The sequence below is a fragment of the Sorex fumeus genome, unplaced genomic scaffold, assembly GCF_029834395.1.
Source record: "Sorex fumeus unplaced genomic scaffold, SorFum_2.1 ptg000072l, whole genome shotgun sequence".
Classification (NCBI taxonomy): Eukaryota; Metazoa; Chordata; class Mammalia; order Eulipotyphla; family Soricidae; genus Sorex; species Sorex fumeus.
In genome coordinates this window covers 65,697,559-65,719,652 of record NW_026606129.1, presented here as the reverse complement: position 1 = coordinate 65,719,652, position 22,094 = coordinate 65,697,559, and the positions used below count along the sequence as shown (strand labels likewise).

At 39.8% G+C, this 22,094-nt stretch overlaps 1 protein-coding gene across 2 annotated transcripts in view; it reads left to right on the top strand.

The window, feature by feature from the left end:
• The window catches only part of PRICKLE2 (prickle planar cell polarity protein 2), a 185,121-nt gene that overhangs the window by 80,544 nt on the left and 82,483 nt on the right, over nucleotides 1–22,094 (top strand). For both annotated transcript variants that reach the window (XM_056128961.1, XM_056128960.1), the window contains exon 2: nucleotides 3,862–4,045. In XM_056128961.1, coding sequence (XP_055984936.1) covers nucleotides 3,902–4,045 — 144 coding nt within the window. In that variant the 5' untranslated portion in view covers nucleotides 3,862–3,901. The remainder of the gene's footprint in view (nucleotides 1–3,861; nucleotides 4,046–22,094) is intronic.

Genomic DNA, 22,094 nt, shown 5'->3' with positions numbered 1-22,094 from the left:
TGAAAGGTTAGATGTTTTTCTTTAGGATCTGGAACAAGACAAGAATCTTCCATTTTCTAATACATCAGTAGTTCCAGCCAGGGCAATTCAGCAAAACAAAGAAATAAAAGGCAACATATTAAAGGAAGGTGTATGCCTAACTGTATTTAGGTAACATGATTGAATATAGGTAATCCTGAGTTGGCATGCACACAAACACACACACACACACACACACACACACACACACACACACACACCTTTTAGAACTATATAAACAAGTTCAGAAAAATTGCTCAATGAAGTTTTGATGCAGGTCCTGTTAATGCAAGATCAACATACAAGTATCATTTGTATTTCAGTACACTAAAAAGCTAACAATGAAATCAAGCAAACAATTCCATTTACTATTGCATCAAAAACTATGCTATTCTTAAAGTTAAATTAAGAGGAGCAAGACTTGGCGCTGAAAACGATGACATAATTTTGAAAACATTAAACTGAAATAAATGAAGCCATCTTTTTTATAGCTTGAAAAACTTAATACTTTAAGATAGCAACATTTTTGAAAATGATGTATAATTGCAATGTTCAAAAATATTAGTTTTTTTGTAATAAGTACACTAAAATTCCTATTTTAAGATGCAAAAACCAGATACCTAGAAGAACCAAACATGCTTTTATTTATGTATTTATTCAATTTTGGTGTCACACCTGGCTGTACTCAAGGCTTACTCCTGGCTCTGCGCTCAGAGAACATTTCTGACAGGTTTAGGAGACCATATACGGTATCAGGCATATGCAAGGAAAGCCCCCTATTCCCTGTGCCACCTCCAGCCCAAACATGCTTTTTAAAGAACACTCTTATTCCACAATTTCAGAAATGCTACCCTTACACTTATGATCAATTGGGTGTCAAGACAATTCAATAAAGAAAGACTCGCCTCTTTCTGTTTATTCTTCTGTTTGTTTTTGGATCACACCCAGAGGTTCTCAGGGACTAGTCCCCAGCTCTGGGCTCAGTGGTCACTCTGAGTGGTGCTCAGGGAACCATGCAGTACACAGGATCACACCCAGGCTTGATGCATGCAAAGAATATGTTCAACCAGTTGAGCTATTTCTCTGGCCCGAGCCAGCATTTCCTAGGTCTATACACAACTAAATACCCAAATGAGTATAAATTTGGACCCTCAACTCCAAGCTTCTTAAGAAATTGACTTGGAACTGGTAATAGGCCCAAATGATCACTCACTGCCCTCCTGTTGTTCATCGATTTGCTCAAGCGGGCCCAGTAAGGTCTCCATTGGAGACTTTGTTGTTACTGTGTTTGGCATATCGAATACGTCACGGATAGCTTGCCAGGCTCTGCCGTGGGGGTGAGATACTCTCGGCAGCTTGCCGGGCTCTCCGAGAGGGGCGGAGGAATCGAACTCAGGTCGGCCATGTTGGCTGCGTGCAAGGCAAACGCCGTACCGCTGTGCTATCGCTCCAGCCCATAGGCCCAAATATAAGAGCTAAATCAGTAAAACTTTTAGGGAAATTTTTTTAGGGAAAACTCTATAGTCTTAGACTAGGCAATTTTAACTATGATAAAACATAATTAATATAAAATAAATTGGACTTGGTAAAAATTGTAAGTTGTAAAAAGATTGTTTAAAATGTGCTTCAGTGGATATACTCAGAAAGCAAAGAAAACCCACAGAATGGGAGAAAAAAATGTAAATAGTCCATCTGATAAAGTATTTTTTACCAAAAAGTATATGAAGAATGATTATATTCAATAATATGATAAAATAGAATTTACATATAGAATAGGAAAATCCTATTGAGTATACATTTCTCCAAAGGAATTATAAACACCTTAAAAAATGCTCAGTATCCCTAGCCATGAGGGACATGCAAATCCAAAAAACCACAAGATAGCACTTCAAACCGACTAGGGTGGCACTAACCAAAAAGAAAGACAGTGACTTATATGGCAGAATTGTGGAACAAAGTGGACCACTCATTCGTTTCTTGATAATTAAAATGTAAAAATGCTGCAGAAAATATTTTAACACTTCCTCCTAGTACCAAGAATAAATTTAGCCTGTGACCTAGGAATTCCATTACTAGGTGTATGCACAGGAGAACTGAAAACAAGCAACGACTCTATTTTTAAAAAGAAAAAAAAACTTATATGTAAATACTCAGCCATGTTATTCACAAAATAAAAAAAAAAGTAGAAAAAAAAAGTCCAAATGTCTATGTGCTGCTAAAGGGATAAACTGAATCCAGTATTTTACCATACAATGGAGTATTACAATACAAGAAAAGGGAAATAAAAGGTTATCACATACTACAACATGAACTTCCCTGGAAAACATCATGCAATGGGAGAAAAGCCACTTTCACATCATTATCTGATTCCATCTCTATGGAATTTCCAGAAAATACATAAAAACAGAAGATATTGAGGTAAAAAATAGATTAGTGTTTGGCATAGCCTGGGATCATGGTGGGGGGAATGTGGGAAGTTCCTGTTAATGTGAGCGAGGTTTCTTTGGGAGGTGATATAAATGTTCTAAAATTAGATAATGGCAATGGTTTCACAATTCTGTGACGACTGAAAACCACTGAATTGTACACTTTAACATGTTGAGTTTTATGGTAAGTGAATTACATCTGAACAAAGCTATTATTAAAAACTCGAGGTACATGTGGGAATTAGGATTCTGGGCTGTTTAACTGCCTTTATAAGGAGCTTCTGAAACTAATAATAAAGATCAGAGTAGACAGAGGAAAGCGTTTCCCTCCTCCATTTCTCTTTTTCTTTTTATTTCATGGGTAGGAGCTAGCTGTTTTGTGTGGCTGACATCAACCTTTCGGTTGCTTCTTCGTTTTTGTCACCATGGGAAAAGGAGCAGGTGGTAACCTTAAAAGAGAAAATGTTCAATTTGGGAGAGAGACTTTTAGCTTTGGCTCTTACTTTTTGAAATAATTCACATGCATAATAGATATAGTTTAAAAACTACCGACAGAAAATTTTATTTTGTATTTAGAATTTCAAACCTACAGAGATTTTTAGCAAAGGTAAAAATATCTTTCTCATGAGTTCTTAGTACAGATTTGGAAGAGAAAAATAAAATATTTTTGCTCTTCTTAAAATTTTCTATGCAATTTTCTTTAGAAACACTTTTCATTTCCATCATCTGGAAACCTTATATAAAAGTGGTGTGCTGTTCATATTTGTTAAATATCCTGGTAATATATCTTGTCGTTTTATGGATTGTTTATTTAGTTACTATTAATGAGTCATTACTCTTGCTAGTATTTCTATCCTTAATATAAATCATAAGTATTGGATGGTAACTATCCAATATTTTATCTAGTAAAAGAGTATTTAGACATTCCTTTTGGGATATTGATGTTTTTAAAAGTTGGGATTCGTGTTCAAACATTTATGTTAGTCTAGAGAGGTAGTCAGCAAGTAGGATACTTGCCTCGCTTGAATTCAACCTTAGTTTGATCCCCTGTTCCACATATGCATGGTCCCCTAAGCATTGACAGGAGTGATGCCTGAGCACAGAGATAGGAGTAAGCCCTGAGCACGGCCCTGTGTGACCCACAATAAAAATAAGCAGATAACTAAATAAAGTTCCATGTTTAAACCATGCTTAGTTGGTGATCTCTGACCTTTCACAATGTTCTCAAACTTCAAACACACCTTCTGCGAAGACTGGCGTGTCAGTGAATGAACACTCCTTTAGTTGCTTCTGCCAAAAGCCATTTGCCAAGGAAATATGTTGATGGTGTAGACTCTAAGAGCTGATGAGTGGAAGGCTGATGGCAAAGATTATTTCTGTTGCTTCGTTTCTCACCTACCACCTTTGCTGCTTTCAGGAAGATCTGCCTGCATTGCAAGTGCCCTCAGGGGGAGCACATGGTGACAGTGATGCCCCTGGAGATGGAGAAGACTGTCAGCAAACTCATGTTTGACTTCCAGAGGAACTCGACCTCAGACGATGACTCAGGCTGTGCCTTGGAAGAGTACGCCTGGGTCCCGCCGGGTCTGAAGCCTGAACAGGTACCGCTGTTGCTGGGAAGCCAGTTGTGGATTTTGTTTTCCGCGATGCTGTTCCTCATCATTCCCGTTCAGGAGGGAGAGCTGGCTTTGCTTGCTGAAGATGTGAGGGATTCAGAAGGGGTTGGAGTCGAGACGTGAACCTGAGCCTTGTGGGGGCCCTTTGTAATTCATTCTCTATTGCCATGGTTGACTGTTAACAGAAGCTTGTAGAGACACATCTAACAAATGTTGACTTTGAAATGTGAGATACTTTGAAACTTCACTTTGGGTGGGCAGTAGAGAAGTCCGATTTGGCCACGAATCGTTACGATTTGTGACTGTTAAGATTTGTGAAGGAGTGTGAAGAAGTACAGATTTGCCTTGTCCTCAGTGATTTACCTCGTGTTTAAATATTAGGTTTGGGCTTTCTTTATAAAGAAAGACATTGGCATTTCCTGAAATATTTGACACTGCCCACAGGCTGTAAATATTATTGGCTCGATTAGATGAAGTTGTTTTTTTTTCTGTCTCATGCATAGAACTCACTGATATACAGTTTCTTGCTTTTCATTTCTTGGTGTTATGAAGTTTTGCTTCTTGCTGCTTTAAAACCCTTTCTCTAAGCCGGGTTTTTTTCTCTCCAAGTTTTATTTAGATACTATGATCAGTAATATGGTTAATAAGAAAATTTCAGGCATATAGTGTTCCAACACCACCACCAGAATGTCAGTGTCCTTCCACCAATGTCTCAAGGACGCCTCCCACATAGCCCCTCTCTTCATCCCACTTGGCAAACTCAGACTTATTATCAGGGATTTACAAGTTACAAGCTGATTGATTTTAATTCCCTTACTGTGTTCATTATATCTCACATATGAGATAAAGACTATTTTGTATTTGTCTCTCTCATTCTGACTGACCACTCATCATGAGAGCCTTTGTTCATAGAACCAGGAGTAAGCCCTGAGAACACCTGGGTGTGGCCCCCAACCCCCCCCCCCCCCAAAAAAAAACCAAATACTGATTTGGGACCTTTGGGTAATTACCAGAAAGTGAAATTGCTGGGCCATATAGAAGTAGAATTTTTTGGGGGTGTCATACCCAGTGATGCTCAGGTGTTACTTCTCGCTCTGCACTTAGGAAGCACTCTTGGTGGTGCTTGAGGACCAAATAGGATGCTGGGAATCGAACCTGGGTTGGCCACATGCAAGGCAAATGCCCTACCAACTGTGCTATCACTCTGGCCCCTAGAAGTAGAATTTTTTATATTTTGAGATGGCTTTATATGCTTTTCTAGAGAGACTGAAACAGACAGCATTTCTAAATTCATTTCATCATCATGTTACTTTTCTAAACTCCACAGGCACTTCTTCTTTCCGGTGACCTCTATTCTAATTCTTACAATTGCAAATAAAGATTCCTTTTCCTCTTATCCGCACGAGTATTGATAGTTACTGATAGATATTCCTATTTTTGATGTATGGTAATTTCACTGATGTAAGGTAATATCTCATTGTTCTTCTGATTTACATTTCCTTGATGATAAGCGATGAAGTCATATTTCCATATAACTCTGCCACCTGTAGGTTTTCTTTTAGGAAGTATCTGTTCAACTCCTCTCCCCATATTTTGATTAGATAGATTGTTTGTTTGTTTTTTTTCTCATTGCTGAGTTTTGCAAGTTAAGTTGGACCTTTTCAAGACCTTACCTGTCCATCTTTGAGAGATAGGCTTACCAGAATATTTAACATTTACCAACTCATCTTTTCCTCTAAGGTAAGGTAAAGGTAAAGGCCCTCCCGTTGATCGTCGATTTGCTCGAGCGGGCCCAGTAATGTCTCCATTGGAGACTTTGTTGTTGCTGTGTTTGGCTCATCTTTTCCTCTGATGCATAAAATTTCTTTTCTTGGATCCCTATAGCTGACAGAGTGTTTTGAAACTTCTCTTTCATCTTAAGGACTTTATATGTGATAATGGTTTAGAAAAAGTGCTTTGTTAATTAAGGAAGACCCAAGAACATACCAGTAATTGAAATTGCTGTTGATTAGCCATTTTTCACTTTCTTCCAATATATAAGAACTAGTTGGCACACAGGTAGGATTTGGCTAGTCCACAAGATAATGTCTAACATTTTGATGTAATTACTATTACTTACAAATTATGGCTTTTTATTTATAGTTCGTATATATAACTTGAAAATTGGGGATTTGAAATTTCATCTATGCAAGGTTTGGGATTATAGTCCCCAAATTGAGTTCTTGCTATTCATCTGAGGCTGTTGATCTGCTCAAATCACCGTAACCTTCTGTAAACTCATTTTATCCTTTTGTATTACTCTTCCAAACTCCACAGGCACTTCCTTCTTGTGATCTCTATTCTAATTCTCACTACAAAAAAAAATCTTAATTGAAGTATTCACAGAGATTATCTCCATAAGCATTGAAGAGAATCTGTGTTGAGATAGTCACAGAAGATTAGATTGAGTTATAATTATTTTTTTCTGTTTAAGATAGGTATTATTAAAGAATATGTTTAATGAGAACAAGAGTGTTTGATTAAGTTTGTCTGGATCTTCAAATGAGGTGGTGGGTGACTGAATATCTTTGTTTGACATCACCATTCTATTGCCAGTACTTGAACAGTGAGTTTTCACACCTAAATACATCTGTGAGCTTGTTTCATTTTCTTGCTAACCTCATTTTCAACAGCTTCTAAGAGACCATCTTTCCTTTGTTTGCATTATTTTATGTTAAATTGGACCTTGAATTCTCCAAAGTTTAACTATTTTCAGTTCCTATCTTAAGAGGATTTTTCTCTAAGACCATTAAACACCTCTAATGTTCAGATTATGAAAGAAAAAATTGCTGTTTGGCTCAAGAGAACAGGAAATTGACAAGGTAGAGTGTTAGTAAAATTCAACAATTTCAAGAGTAAGTCCTTATGGTATTCTTAGAGACCACTCAACTCTTCTGAAATGAATATCTTTGGGAAATATATCTTAACTTTCTTCAATTTTGATTTGAAAGAAAAGTATTAATGCTATTAAACAAGTGATTTAAATTATAACAGATGAAAGAATATTCCCATTTCTTATAATTCTATTGTTCTTTAGATGGTTTTCTCTATTCCCCGTATTAACTCAAACCTATATGACACAGATGATTAGAAATGGAAGTTGTACCCCAGAGAGAGAATACCTCTTCTAGCTAGTTATAAAATGTGAATCTATACTGAAGAATTTTTAAGAGATCATGTTGCATAAAACATATGCTTCAATTTTTCAAATTTTGAGGTCTTTTAAAGTCATTACTTAAGGAACTGTTTGTAGGCTTAAAGATATTTGAAAAGTGCCTTCTAAGATTAGAAAAATGAGACCCTTAATGTATTTCTCTAGTAGAAATCCTGGGGTTTAATGTCATGTTAGTTGTCTCTGGTATGAGAAAAATTATTTTTCTATCAGGAGAAATTATAGTGAATGTTAAAATGCTTTGTGCTGAAGGCAAATACTGAAGACTAGTTAGAGTTGAAAGTGATGTGCTTTCATTTTTGTTAGAAACCTTTCATTTTACTCCTTGATCATGGGGTTAGTAATGTATTTTCAGATGACACACTGTATTATTCTATTTCTACTGAGAAACGCCTTCAATAAAGTATAATGCAAATAAAAAGTTGTCTCTCATTTAGGGAGGAGTTCTTGAAAAACGACACTTAATTTCACAAAAATGTTGTAGCTGAAAAACTTAATCTCCATAATATATGTTAAAAATTACAAAAATATAACAGATAATGCTACAATGGAAAAATTTAACCATATGTTAAAGTAGCATTTAAAAAATTACTATATATAACAGATGACAACAGAAAGAGAAAACATTTGTCTTATGATATTTTTAATGACTGGACTAAAAATAATCAGCATTTGCTCAGATTGTTTGCATCTGGTCACTGCAAATATGATATTCAGCATCAGACAGAGCACCCTATAACAAAACAGAAAATTGAATTCTGCCATGTTTGACTGGTTGAAGTCATCTTCAGGGTTTTACTTTTTCTTCATACTCAGCTGTACCCTATCACCTGGGCGTGCTATGATGATAAATTTACATAAGGGAGAGATTCAGGAAGAATTTGGAAAATATTTAAGATGTCATATAGGAAATGCAAATGGTGGACACAGTTTCTCAGCCTCAGTGTTATTGATACTTTGGGCTGTGTAAGCTTTTTGCTGAGAGGATTGTCCTGTGCCTTATAGAATGTTGGGCGGCATCCCTGGTCTTTACCCTCTAGTTGTCTGTACACATGTCATTTCTTCCCCCTTACATTAGAACTCACATCTCAGTATAATGTTCATTGCTCTTCAGGATGACATGGGAACCTGTTAAGAACGACTGGGTGAAAGTCAAGCTAAAACCTAGGGGACCTTGGGTCAGAAAGATAACTCTACATGACGAACATTTTCTGCATGCAGGAAGCCTAGGTTCCATCTCTGGCACCATGGGATGCCCCAAGCTCTGCTTAGGGTGATCTCTGAGAACAGAGCTGGGACTATCGCCTGAGCACCAAGTGTTGCCCCAAACCTCCCACCCCCTCAAAAACAAGCAACTAAAACAAAAACAGAACAAAACAAAAACCTTGATGGAGGATCTGTCCCATCAAGACCAAAAAAAAAAAAAAAGATGGATGAGTTGAACAAAGCTTTGTTTGAGCACTGCCATGTTCTAGCACAAGAATAATAGCCAGTCTGTCTGGAAACTGCCTTGGAGTAAGTGAAAACAGTGATCCTGGGCTTTGTGATACAAAGCTGACCGTGCCAGGGATAGTAAAAGAACAAGAATTAGATTAACACCAGGAACTGTTAAGCCACTTTTTGTTCTCCAGAGCTGAAATTGCTTTTACCTTTTATAAGGTAAGATTTGCTAATTTAAAAAAAAAAAGCAACAAAGAAGAAAGAGAAGAATGCAGGAGACATCTATGAAAACAAATAAAATCCACTCTTAATTCCAGAAAGAAAAATTGTTTTTCAACCGCTTTTGCATGCTTATTACAGACATCTATTATATAGAACATGGCCAAGTATCTGTGTGCCTAGGAGTGCATTTCTGTTTTGTGTTAGAAAAAAATGTGTTGATGCTGTCCACATAACCTTGCTGTTTTCCTTCATTTCGAAATGGGTGTGTAGATCTCTGGGTTGATACAGTGGTACTTGGATTGGTACAACCTGCTACTAGGAAGCATTTGGAAATGTGTTTCTGAGGAGGTAGGGGTTCCACTAGCAGTTTGAATTGAGTAGGAGATTGGGTTGTTGAAAATCCTAAAAATCGTAAGGAATTTTGCCCTAAATTTCTCTGTATAGAATCACCTGTACAGAGAATACCAAAGGCCGTGATGAGTAGTAGCCTTGAGCTAAAAGTTCATTTATTTATTTTAAATTAGTAATGAAGGGCCGAATCCATAGCACAGCTGGTAGGGTGTTTACCTTGCACGCGGCCAACCCGGGTTTGATCCCCGACATCCCAAGGTCCCCCAAGCACCGCCAGGAGTAATTCCTGAGTGCAAAGCCAGGAGTAACCCCTGAGCATTGCTGGGCGTGACCCCAAAAAGAAAATAAATTAATTAAATAAATTGGCTTCTAAAAAAAACTAAATTAGTAATGAAATATTCTGTTTATTGCGTCATCATGAGTTCATAACATTATAAGATTCAAAGGACAGAGTTGACCATCTCTGTCCATGCATGTAATTAACTGTACCCACCGCCAATGATCTTGCATGCCTTGACTGCTTCACTTTGCATTCAATAAGGTAGCAATTGCTCAGAATCCTCTGCGTTTTCCAGCTCTTCTCCTTAGAACAGTGCCTGGAAATGGCACCTCAACATGGAAGTTTTGCGTTAACTTTTTGAACCGCTTTTATTGAGTTATCATGATACTTTCAATTATGTTTTTCGTGCAAACATCATTCCCACACCACATCCAGCACCAGAGAACCCTCTTCCCTCCACAAGTGTCCCATGTAAGGTCAGTTCTGTAGACAAAATCTTTAGTTCTGATGACTTAGACAATTTGTGGTTCTTGTACTATGTTTCATTTTTTACCCACATAGGAGAGAGATCTTTTATTTTTATTTATTGTGGAGGTGGTGACATTTACTTACATAAAGATGGATAGAGCTCAGCTTCTGAAATTCCACAAAATTGTAAATAAATATTCATAAACTTTTTTTTTCAAAAGCCATGCATCTTTTTTGTACAGGTATATGAATTTAAAATTTAATATTATGAATAGTTCTTCACTAATACATTTTAAAAGTTTCATGAAATAGATAAATATTACAAGTGTAAATATTAGTGAAAAGGTGATGATTAAGAAAATTTAAAGAAAAAAATCTTAATTGGCCTATAAGAATATAGGTGTGTTTTATCCTAAGGAAGAGAATATTGGCTTTATGTTAAAAATATTACATTACAGATAATGCTTAAGTACTGCATAAATAAATAAAAGATTGTAATAAAAATCTCTGTGTGTTTTAAAAAAACACTTGATCCAACAGAGGACATTCAACATAAATAAAATATTAATTATTCATTGAAAACGTGTAAAATCCCTTAGCAAGCTAAAAGTAAACAAACCTTTTTAATCTAGTCAAGGGCAATCATAAGTGTCATGAGTGAATGCCATACTTAATTCAAGTTCTGAGAAGTTTGTCTTGTCTTCTTAAAGAAGCTCCTCTAAAGCTTCTTGCAAAACTGGTTTTAAGGCTATGAATTCCCTTAACTGTTGCCTGTGCCTGACACCTGTGTCTGACGGTAGGTATTGTCTTTTCAAATCTGACTGATAATCTAGATAGAATTATCTTGGTGAGAGGTGTTTATTTCACTGAGTTTTTGTACTATATCCCTCCATTCTCTTCTGACTCATAGAGTCTTATTTCATAGATCTGCTGTTGATTTTATGGATTTTTCTGTGTGTATAATTTCCTTCTTTGATCTTGCTTCTTTCAGTATTCTGCCTCTGTCTTGACTTTTGCCATTCGGCATACAATGTATCTTGGAGTTTTTCTGTTTGAATCTGTGTTCTTTCACAGCAACCTTTTAGGTCTCCTGAATCTGGATGCCTATGTTCCTTGATTTTTTTTTTGCTTTTTGGTTCACTCCCAGCGATGCACAGGGGTTACTCCTGGCTCATGCACTCCTGGTGGTGCTTGGGGGACCTTATGGGATATTGGGAATCAAAACCAGGTTGGTTGCGTGCAATGTAAACGCCCTACCCGCTGTGCTATCACTCCAGCCCCCAATTCTGGGAATTCTTATCTATGATTTCTTCAACAAAATTGCTTCCCTGTTCTTCAGGGACTCCAGTGATTCTTACATTGTTCCTCTTTCTGTGTGTGTGTGGGGGGGGGGCGACCTTTTAGGGTCACACCCGGCAATGTACAGGGGGTTACTCCTGGCTCTGCACTTAGGAATTACTACTGGCAGTGCTCAGGGGACTATATAGGATGTCAGGGATTGAACCCAGACCAGCTGCATGCAAGGCAGATGCCCTACCTGCTGTACTTTCACTCTGCCCCTTATGTCGTTCCCTTGAGCTCATCCCATAGTTCTCTGGTATGCTGTTTATTTTCAGGTGTTTCCCATCTTCTGTTGTTTTCCTGAGGTTTCCTCCATTTCAAATGGGAGCTCCCCAATCTTTTTCTCAACTACTGTTATTGTTATTCTACTACTCAGACCTTCTATTGAGCTTTGCATATTACCTACCACACTCTTTTAGTTCTGTCATTTCTGACTGTAGTTTTCTCATTTCTGCTTTCATAATTTTGTGCGCTCTTATGATTATCTGTGTCCTTGTGTCCCTGTTTTTTTTATTTGAGCTCATTAAATATCCTTGGGCTGGAGCAATAGCACAGTGGTTAGGGCATTTGCCTTGCATGCAGCCGACCTGGGTTCGATTCCTCTGTCCCTCTCGGAGAGCCTGGCAAGTTACCGAGAGTATCCCGCCCGCACATCAGAGCCTTGCAAACTCCCTGTGGCATATTCAATATGTCAAACACAGTAACAACAAGTCTCACAATGAGATGTTACTGGTGCCCACTTGAGCAACTCAACGAACAACAAGAAGACAGTGCTACAGTGCTCAATATCCTTAGCATGGTGTTACTAAAATCTTTAAGAATGTACAGAGCTGGTTCATGCTGGTTGAGCCTTCCATGTTACTGTTCCCACTCATTGAGCTTCCTGGGTTTCGACCTGTCTTCCTCACTGTGTTTGCTCTACTTCTGCTGTGCTGAGGCTGAATCTTTGTAGCAATCCCTTGGGAGTCTCTGAGAAGTTAGGCTGGGAGTTGCCTTTTTCTGTCCCTCCCCACAGGCATTGTCTCTCTAACCTCTACTTGCTCCCACACCCTTCAAGCAGGCACACAGCCACATCTAATCCAGTCGCCCCATATGTTCAGCAGTGCAACAACTCTACCCAACAGATATATTCTACTTATTGGGGCTAGAACAATTGTACAACAGGTAGGGCATTTTCCTTGCACACAGCCAACCCAGGTGACCTGAGTTCAATCTCCAGCACGCCCTGTGACCCCCTGAGCCTACCAGAAATTATCCCAGAGCTCAGAACCATGAGTGACCCCTAAGCACTGACCAAAAAAAACAGCAACAAAATTTTTTAATTTAATTTTTTAATTTGGGGTGCATCGACATGTTAATATGGTAACATTATATTAGTTTCATATTTACAGATTAATTCTCTGTAGACATTATAAAATGTTAACTTTAGGCTACATCCTTCACATTTATAATTGTATAATATTTTTGTGATGTGAAATTTTTCTTTTTCTTTTTCCCTTTAGTTTTTCTGTGCTGTAAATTGTATCTATGACCTCATATATACAAAGCGAATGCTCTGCATTTGAGCTATATATGAGACTTTATGATTAAAGCCTTTGATTCACGGTGCCAAACTCCCTTCCAGATAAGTAGTAACTGATGTGTCCTCTAGGCAGATGGTCTTCATGGGAATCCTTGGATATTATTTTTGCTGGTTCTACTCACTGCTGCATAAAAATCCGGAGGGATTGCTTTCCTGGGTCAATGTCCTTGCTAAAGCCTTGAACATACTAAATATCCATAGATGATTCTCAGATATGAATGCCTTCAAATCTGTAGTCGCCAGACATTAATAGCTTTATTTTGACTTGAACTTTGGTGTCTGTACATAGAGTGTTGATTAGGTTATTTTTCCGGAATATTAAAAGATGACTTCAAATATTGCATGAAAATGAAAAGAGGATATAAAGAAAACCAATTTTGACTTTGAGATATTTGTGTTAAAGTGTACTGGAGCGATAGCACAGCAGTAGGGCGTTTGCCTTGCACGCAGCCAACATGGCCGACCCGAGTTCGATTCCTCCGCCCCTCTTGGAGAGTCCGGCAAGCTACCGAGAGTATTCGATATGCCAGACACAGTAACAACAAAGTCTCCAATGGAGACGTTACTGGGCCCGCTCAAGCAAATCGATGAACAACGGGAGGACAGTGACAGTGACAGTGTGTTAAAGTTAGGCTATTTATTTCTTCTCAGATATGAATAGGTTGAATTCATTGGCTTTGAGTCCTGTGACGCTAAAATATATGGAGGGAAAGGGGATGTAGAATTATTTGACTTTTAATTTACTTACTATTGCTCATTCTTCAGGTGTTAGATTAAATGTTTTTCCTTAAATGTAGATTAAATGTATTTAATGTATTTCCTTCATTGTGAAAACCACAACTTCCAACACAGGATCAGTTCCCCAGTTCTTTACCTGAAATTTTTCTTATTCATGCTCATGCTCATCCAATGTGTAATTAGATATTTATAGGCATCATTTTAGTTTAATATCTGGCTCCCTCGGTTTGCTTGAAGATCCAAGAGGGCAGAGATACTGCTTTGTTCTTTAGGAATTCCCTGGCACCTAGCATCAGCACCTGAACCATGGCTGGCATCCAACAAATATTTGAGACACAGATAGTTGACCCGGATACTCTGCAGAGCCAGAGACATTCAGGGTTATATCACATTGGAAAGATAAAATATTTTTCACAATGTGTTTCTGTACCAAGAATATTTCTCTATCAGTTATTCCAGTTTCCTGTGCTTCTCAATGCATGCATCCCAAGCAGATTCCTCTGATCATCACACTGATATGCTGAAGTTGCCACAAGGTAGAGACTAGGTCGTGTTATGTGAAGGACTTGGTTCCAGCACAAGCCTGCAGTAGCCCTGCCCACTCTGACATGTAGCCAGAGCCTGCCGCACAGTGGGAGGAACTAGAATGTTTCCAAACTAGGAATCCATGAGGGAAGTCTGTCCCAATTCAAATTTGCCAAGTGTGTTGGAAACCACAGGATGAGGGAGAAGGAGCATTGTCCAGGTAAAAGGGTCTTGGTAATCTTGCTGCTGTTCCATCCCTTTCTGGCCTCTGGAAAGTTGTCCGGCTTCCAGAAGCTCCTGCTTTCTCTTGATGACAATGATAATGATGGAGAAAATTATCCAATTTTCACCAGATACTTGCTACATGCCCATCATCATTTTTTCAATTTTGCATGCATTGTTAAATTCTCCAAACAACCTTATTTAGTAATTTACTTTTCTTGTGTCTTGTTAGAACTAAGTAAAGCAAGACTCAGGGAAGTGTTTTAAGAACAAAATCCTGCCCATAGTGAATGAATTGCAGGAGCGAATTCTATCTCAGACAGTCTGATACGGAAGCCAGTGAGTATTCTGGCTAGTCTGGGCTGGGATGAGGCAGTGCATATCAAATTCCTGTTGAAGAGTCCACACATGGAAATTGCTCAGCAAAATGGTTGCTTCCTTCCCACTGTTCTTGTGAAACTGGAGCAAGAGACACTTCGTACTGTTGGCTTGATTGGGTAAAGGGAGAAGAAACATTTGTCTTTGCAGAATGCAGGGAAGTTGATGTGAAGGGAGAAGGAAGGAGATAAAAGTTTGGGAAAACAGGAAGCCTCAATTCCTTCTTAGACTTTTCAAAGACAATTAGTTAAACAATGTTGGATTCTGCAAAGATGGTGTCACTCTTCTCCCTGGATTCTCTAGCACAGGGTTAATATAATTCATTATAATATAATTCAATATAATATAATTCATTGCATGATGTTCTGGCTCCAGTTAGTCAAGGACACATGTGGAACTCCCTGATTGAAGGCACAGGCTCCCTAGGTTTCTGGTGAAGAAAAGGGCTTTGTCCCTACCCCTCTTCTTTCCTGAAATCTCCTACAACATTACAATCCCCAGGTCTTTAAGGAGAGATTTCTAGATGCACATTTTGTGAGGGGGGAAAAAAACAAAAAACAAAAACGTGCCTCTCTGCAAACAATATCCCACTGATCTCCCATTTTGAGTCAATAGGGTGGTGGGGACATGGCTTCTTGCTTTGCTGCTAAGGACCTCTCTAGTGTATGTCTCTCATGGGTGGGCTTCTTGACAGTGCTCCACTTGGCTTTATTCCCCTGACCAAAATACAAAAAATGGATGGAAATGTGCTGGAGAATTTTGTGGAAAAATAGTGAGGGAGCTTTTTTCATTTATATACCAGTTCAAGAGATATATGTACAGATGTGAAATTCCAGCTTCACATATGCACAAAGGATTTGGGGAGCATGTTATGAAACACTTTGGGAAGAAGCGCACAGAGCCCGTACCATGCCCAGATCTTCCTTTTGCTGAAGCATCCTTGGATGAAAGGACGGAAGAGCCATTGCACATTTGTCCCTCAGAATTCACAGGTGCCTCTGAAGCTTCTTCCTGGAAGTACAGATAAAGCAGCAGTGAGTCCTTATTCAGAGTTGATTAGAGGTGCCAAGGAACTTTGAAGATGTGTGGCATATGTAGAGGCTATTCTGTATGATAACTTTTTGTTGTTGTTGAGGGGAAGGATGTTAGGCTAACCCGGAGATACTCAGGGATTATCCCAGGCGTTGTGTCCCAAAATGACTCCTGGTAGTGCTTGGGGGACCATATGTAGTTTCGGCATGAACCGAGGTCAGCTTCATGTAAGGCAAGTGCCTTAACTGCTGTAAAATCTCTCCAGCCCCTACACTATTTGTTTTGTCTGCTTTGTGTCACAGACCCCATCTTCTAAAATGTGAAACCATTAGAGAAAAACAAGGATATATTCACCTCTGTATGTCCCTTGCCTAAATAATACCTGGCATGTGTCACTCTTCCAAAAAAAGCAGGTGAGAAAACAATCACTTTTAGTCCTTCACTCTACTAGGCCATACTCTTCAACGAGACAGGATCAACTTTGGGGATGAGAAAGCTGCTCAGGATGTCTCAGCTAGCAAAGGACTGAGACTGGCTCCACACCAGCCCTCTATCCAAGCCCATGTGGGCCTCTCCGTTTCCACGCCTCCTACTTTCTTGGTGATTCACCCATGATATCGGATCCAAGGAAGTCGACTTGGCGTGTGTTGGAAGAAGGAGTAGCTTGCATCACATAAGGCGCTTTCATTCTCAGGGAAGGACGTTTCTCCTAATCTCATGGTGACTTGGCGGTTAAGGCATTTATCTTTCCCCCACCTCCAGTTTCCCCATCACTGCAGGAAGCAACATGACCCCACCTTCAAAAGAATCACAGACGATCTGTTTGTCTCTGGTGCTTCCCTTTCTCTGATCCTGGCTGCAAACCTTCCTCTGAGTCCCAGACATTCCTTCTACTTCCTCTTCCAACCCCCTTGTTCCTGCTAGAGTGCCTTATTATCTGCCTGGCACTCAGCAGTGCTATTTATTTAGCAGGTTGCTTTGGAGGCCCAGCCACAGATCAGTCACTTTTCCAGGCACTAGACAATAGCCATGAATAAACAGTCTCGCCACCTTTCTGGAGTTACCATTCTACTACAGGAGACAGGGAAATTAATGAGTGAATGGGCAAGATGCTCTCAGGGAAACATTTGAAAAGCGTGATGTGAATTGGAGAGGTAGCAGAAGTGATAGAGCAAAATTCTAGCATGCATGAGGCTCTGAGTTCAATCCCCAACCAGCATTATCCTCACAATTCCCCAGCTCACATCGGACTATGGACCCCTCCCCCCTCCAAAAGGTGGTTTTTTTTCTTTATTTTTTAGCACCAGTTTTCAACAAACATTGTATGTGCATGACTGGGCACTTAAAATGTTAGTGTTTTCCCACAAATGTATACATTGATGAAGGGACAGGTGTTGGAACATTATATGAGTGCAACCCATGAACAACTAACTGTGTTTCAATTTAAAAATAAATAAATAATTTTAAATTAAAAAATAAGACTCTCAGTATCCTGGAAATGCTTTCGGCTCTAATAATAATAATAATAATAATAATAATAGATAAAATGTTAGTCTTTGCAGACTTCACCATAGGCAAGATGTAAAGCAAAAGACATGGCTGAATGACAATATAATTTTAATTACAAAGCCAGGAAATGTGCTTTATTTGACCAACAGACTCAAGTTTGTTGGTTTCTAGTTAGAGAATCTCTTATCTGGGAAAGATCTTTCAAAAGAGGTGAGGTCTGTGCTATCTCTTGGAATGATCATTAAGTTTCCTGGATTTGGTCATCCTACTTCAGAGGCATTCAGAGTGAAATGCTGATGGCATTCACATCACCTCGAACTTGTTGGGAAACAAAGGCACACACAGTTCTGGTCCCTGGTCTGCTCTACCGTAACTCTGGAGGTGTGACCCCGCATTTGGTCTCAACTGGGTCTGTAGGTATTTCTGAGTAGAGTTTGACAAGCACTGTGGGGACTGGAAAACCCAGTGTTGGAATCAGGGGTTTGCATTTGAACTCTAAACTAGAGGTTCCAGCACTTATTTGGCCTACCACTCCCTTTTCAAAAAAAATTATAATAATCAGTTGGTACCCAAGCAAACCTGCCATTTTCTATCAAACACAGACTGTCCCCAACCTCCAATTATATTCAAGGCTACCTCTGCCACCTTGGATTGTTTCATCACCGCAGAGGACGGAGGCTTTGCCCACTTTGGGAAATTGCTCTACTCTTGGGTTGGCTCTGTTACTTTGGATGCCCTAAGTTTCACTTGTCTGTGAAATGAAGAAACTGGTGCCCTGATTTAAAGTAACCTGAAAGTCTAAATAAATACATTATTTCTAATGGTCATCCACCTTCTCCCACTGTAGACCAGCATTTCAAGTCCAGTGTGTAAGCAGCGATAGCTTTTTTGCCGAGCAGCAGGAAGTGTCTGGACTGGCAGTTGAAATAGCTGCTCTTAAAGCACCTTCAAGAGGCCAACAAGTGGAAATTCCTTATCGAATAGAAGTTTCTGTCAATATCTAGGTCTCTCAGCCCCTGCACTAGATTTTTTCTTCTACGAAATAGAACTCTAGCCCCAGAAATTACTTCCATCCACCCCCATATCTTGTCTCTTTCAGTCATTTCCTGAAAATGGTGAAAGTACATGGCTGATGTTTATTATTTATTTATTTATGACTTTTTGGGTCACACCCAGTGATTCTCAGGGGTTACTCCTGGCTCTGTACTCAGGAATCATTCCTGGCAGTGCTCGGGGGACCATATGGGGTGTTGGGAATCGAACCTGGGTTGACCGCGTGCAAGGCAAACACCCTACCTGCCGTGCTATCGCTTCAGCCCCAGCTGATGTTTAAAGAGGAAATCCCTATCTTTGGGAGAAATAGATGGTCACACTTAGAAGTTCGGGGGTCTACTCCTATCCCAGTGCTCAGGACTTTTACAGATTTTTTTCCGTTGTCCTGACCCTCTGTCCTGAGCCCTGTCCTTGGCTTTTTAACCTCGCTATTCTGTCCTCAGTTTCTGGAGACCCATGTGTTCCACAGCTGTGGGTTGTTCTGGGCCGGAACTGCTGGAATGGGCAGGCACCCTGCTTCATCATTTCATCTCAAACTATTGAGCGTTTGCTCTTTTCACATGAAAAGTTGTTTCTACCAATCTTGGTTGCAGATGTGGGGGAAGGGAGAGAAGAATGACAAAGTAGATCATCTCTCTAGGCCTGCAGTCTAGTTCTGGTCCATGGGGAGGGAATACACAATCTAATAGCCCCTCAAAAAAAAAAACCCTCAAAAACCATCATTAGACTCACCAGCTATTTGCAGTGCTGTCTTCATTTCATTACCCCATCAGCACATGCTGAGCTCAAAATGGAATTTCATGGCTGCAGTGAGATGCCTGTTTCTCCAACTGGACTGGATTAAATTTCCTTAAGCTGCACCTCCCGCATGAGCCCTTACTGTCACTCACCGCCAGTGTTTTCAGTGCAGTGTGAGAGATGAGTGGGGAAGAGGAGTATAAGAGAGATAGGAGGCGGCCCTAGAGTCCTCTTCAAACAGGTCTTGGGAAACCGTCACACGAGCACATGAACGGCGTGGTGTTTATCTTGGCTCCAGAAAGGCACTGATGTCATTGGATGGCAATGGGAAGTATGCCTGTATATGCAGCGTTCAGTAAAAGTGCCTGTTAATGGACTTGTTTTCAACAGAGCTGTCAGGGACAAGATGAGAACCTGAGTTCCCAGGCTTGGGGGCTCCTGCCAAGATGAAGTCAGCAGCAGCGTGGCCAGATTCCCTGGCAGGCCCCTCGTCAAGGCTCGTGTGCAGAGTGAGGCCCAGGGAACCATGGCTCATTGGCAGATGCAGAAAGGAATACTCGAAGTTCCCAGACTTCGAGACAGATGGCCTCCACCTTGATAGTCAATTTGTTCTGGGGTCTTCACGATTAGGGGTGAGCATCAGCATTTGGGCTTCCTAAAAGACTCACAGCTGTAGCCCCTTTGTTCTGACCAAGCATCCTGAGTCGCGAGTTCCTGTGGCAGTTGATTTACTATCAGCACCATCTACTCTGCCTTATGACTCATGAAATACTTTAAGTAATTTCCTGGGATGGCTGAATGAATCTACCATCAAGTCAACTAATAGTGAAGTTCTTCCATCTATCTGCGTTTTCCTTAATGTGTGCAGTCAGCCATTTCTTCACTTGCCAGGTATTAAGTGCCCATTACATGCAAGGCCATCAGTGTATGATTTAAGTGGCTTTTCTCCAAGCTACTATAAAGCTGGGGCCTCCCAACTCCTTTCTTCCCATTTGTGTTGTGTGGCATGGAGTGGTTCACAGGCAGCGGGAAACTAAACTTTAGAGTTCGTTCTGGCCTGTGGCTTCTACCTTTTTAAGAATCTATACTTCTCAACTCATAGTGTTCAACTGTAGATCTGGGTTCGAGATTTAATTGCTCTACAATATAGTTGTAAGGATTAAATGAGATAATACCTTTAGCCTATGCTATTAAAGTGGTTGCTTTTAGCATGCTCGCTCTCTCTCTCTCTCTCTCTCTCTCCCTCTCTCTCTCTCTCGATGTTGGACCATACTTGGTGGTGCTGGGGTCTATTCTTAGTTCATCTTGAGGACTGGAAGTAGCTCTGTGCTCATGCACATTAAACTCACTTTCCAGGAATTGAATCAGAAGACACAAACTAGGTACAGATGTGCTTTCACTGCTCTGTTATCTTTTTCTTTTTATCTTTTACCTTTGGATTTTGGATCACACCTGATTGTGCTCTGACTGTGCTCAGGACTTACGTGGCTCTGCATTCAGAGATCACCTCCTGGCAGGCTCAGGGGATCATATGTGATGCCGGAGATTAAACCCAATCCACTGAGTACAAAGCTAGCACCCAACCTGAATTACTCTCTCTAGTCCCATCTGCTATACTATCTCCTAACCCTATGTGTGTAAAACTTAAAAAGGAAAAAAGAAGTTTTTAATTCATTCTTTTTTCAGCCATTTTATTTTATTTTCATAAATAAATAAATAAATGAGGGTTTTTTCATAGAACGACTAAAACAAGAAGAAAGAATGCCAAAGATAGCAAAGGAAAAGGAGATCATTATATCAGAAAACCAAAACTGGAGGGCATTATCCTTGCAAGCTCATAATAGTCGTTAGTGGGCTTTTGACCGAGACTGTGATAGCATATGAATGAGTGGTGTTTTAGACTAAGTATTGGAATCTTGAGCAATAATTACCGTGGCCTTGGATTACAAACCTGAGATTACTAGAGAATTGTGTCTGATTGTGTTGGGCAGGGGGAGGGAGGGTGTGGGAAGATGGAAAGGCAGAATAGAAGTAACGTGCAGACACCAGTGAGGATCTTGGGCACTTTGTAGGTGATGAGACGCAATAACTATGTACATCGACACCATAAATATTAGCACTAGCATGTGGCCAGAGAGATAGTACAACAGGTAAGGTGCTTGTCTTGCGTGTGGCCAACCCAGGTTCAATTCTGGGCATCCTATATGGTCTCCTGAACAATACCAGGAGTCACTCCTGAGTGCAGAGCCAGGAATAATCCCTGTGCATTGCTAGGTGTCCCCAAAAAAAAAAACAGCAAACAAACAAAAACCTTAGTTCTACTTTAAGCATATTAGCTAAACAACAGCAATAATAAAACTAATAAATAAACAGAAGTAAACTAGTTGTCAGGAATGTCAGGTTGCTGACAAGTATCTTCCAGGGTACTTTTTAAAGTTTTTAATTTATTTTTGTTCTGAGTCTATTGGTGCTGAGTTCTCTTCTTCTCTTACAATTACTGACTAAGCAATTTATGTGTCTGGAATGAGGGTACAGCAAGTAGAGCATTTGTCGTGCACATAGGCAACCCAAGTTCGATTCCCAGAACCCCATATGGTTCCCTGAGCCTGCCAGGAGTGATCCCTGAGCACAAAACCAGGAGTAAACCCTAAGCACTGCCAGATATGACCTAAAAGCCAAAAAATATTTTTTTTTTAAAAATGCTTAAAAAGTAATTTAATTGCTTCTAGTAACTCTCATCAAATAATCAGAAGACTCCGTCATGAGCTAGGAAGAGGTGCTTTTAATGGTAATTCTATGATCTAAAATATGGAGTTAACAGCCTAAGTCTGAAACTTTAAGAGAAGTAACTAGCCCAGTTTTCAGTGGTGATTTGTCTCCTGGGTCTCCTCAGGGGAAACACATTAGGGACCATGGAGTCACCACATCCTCGCATTGGTCATAG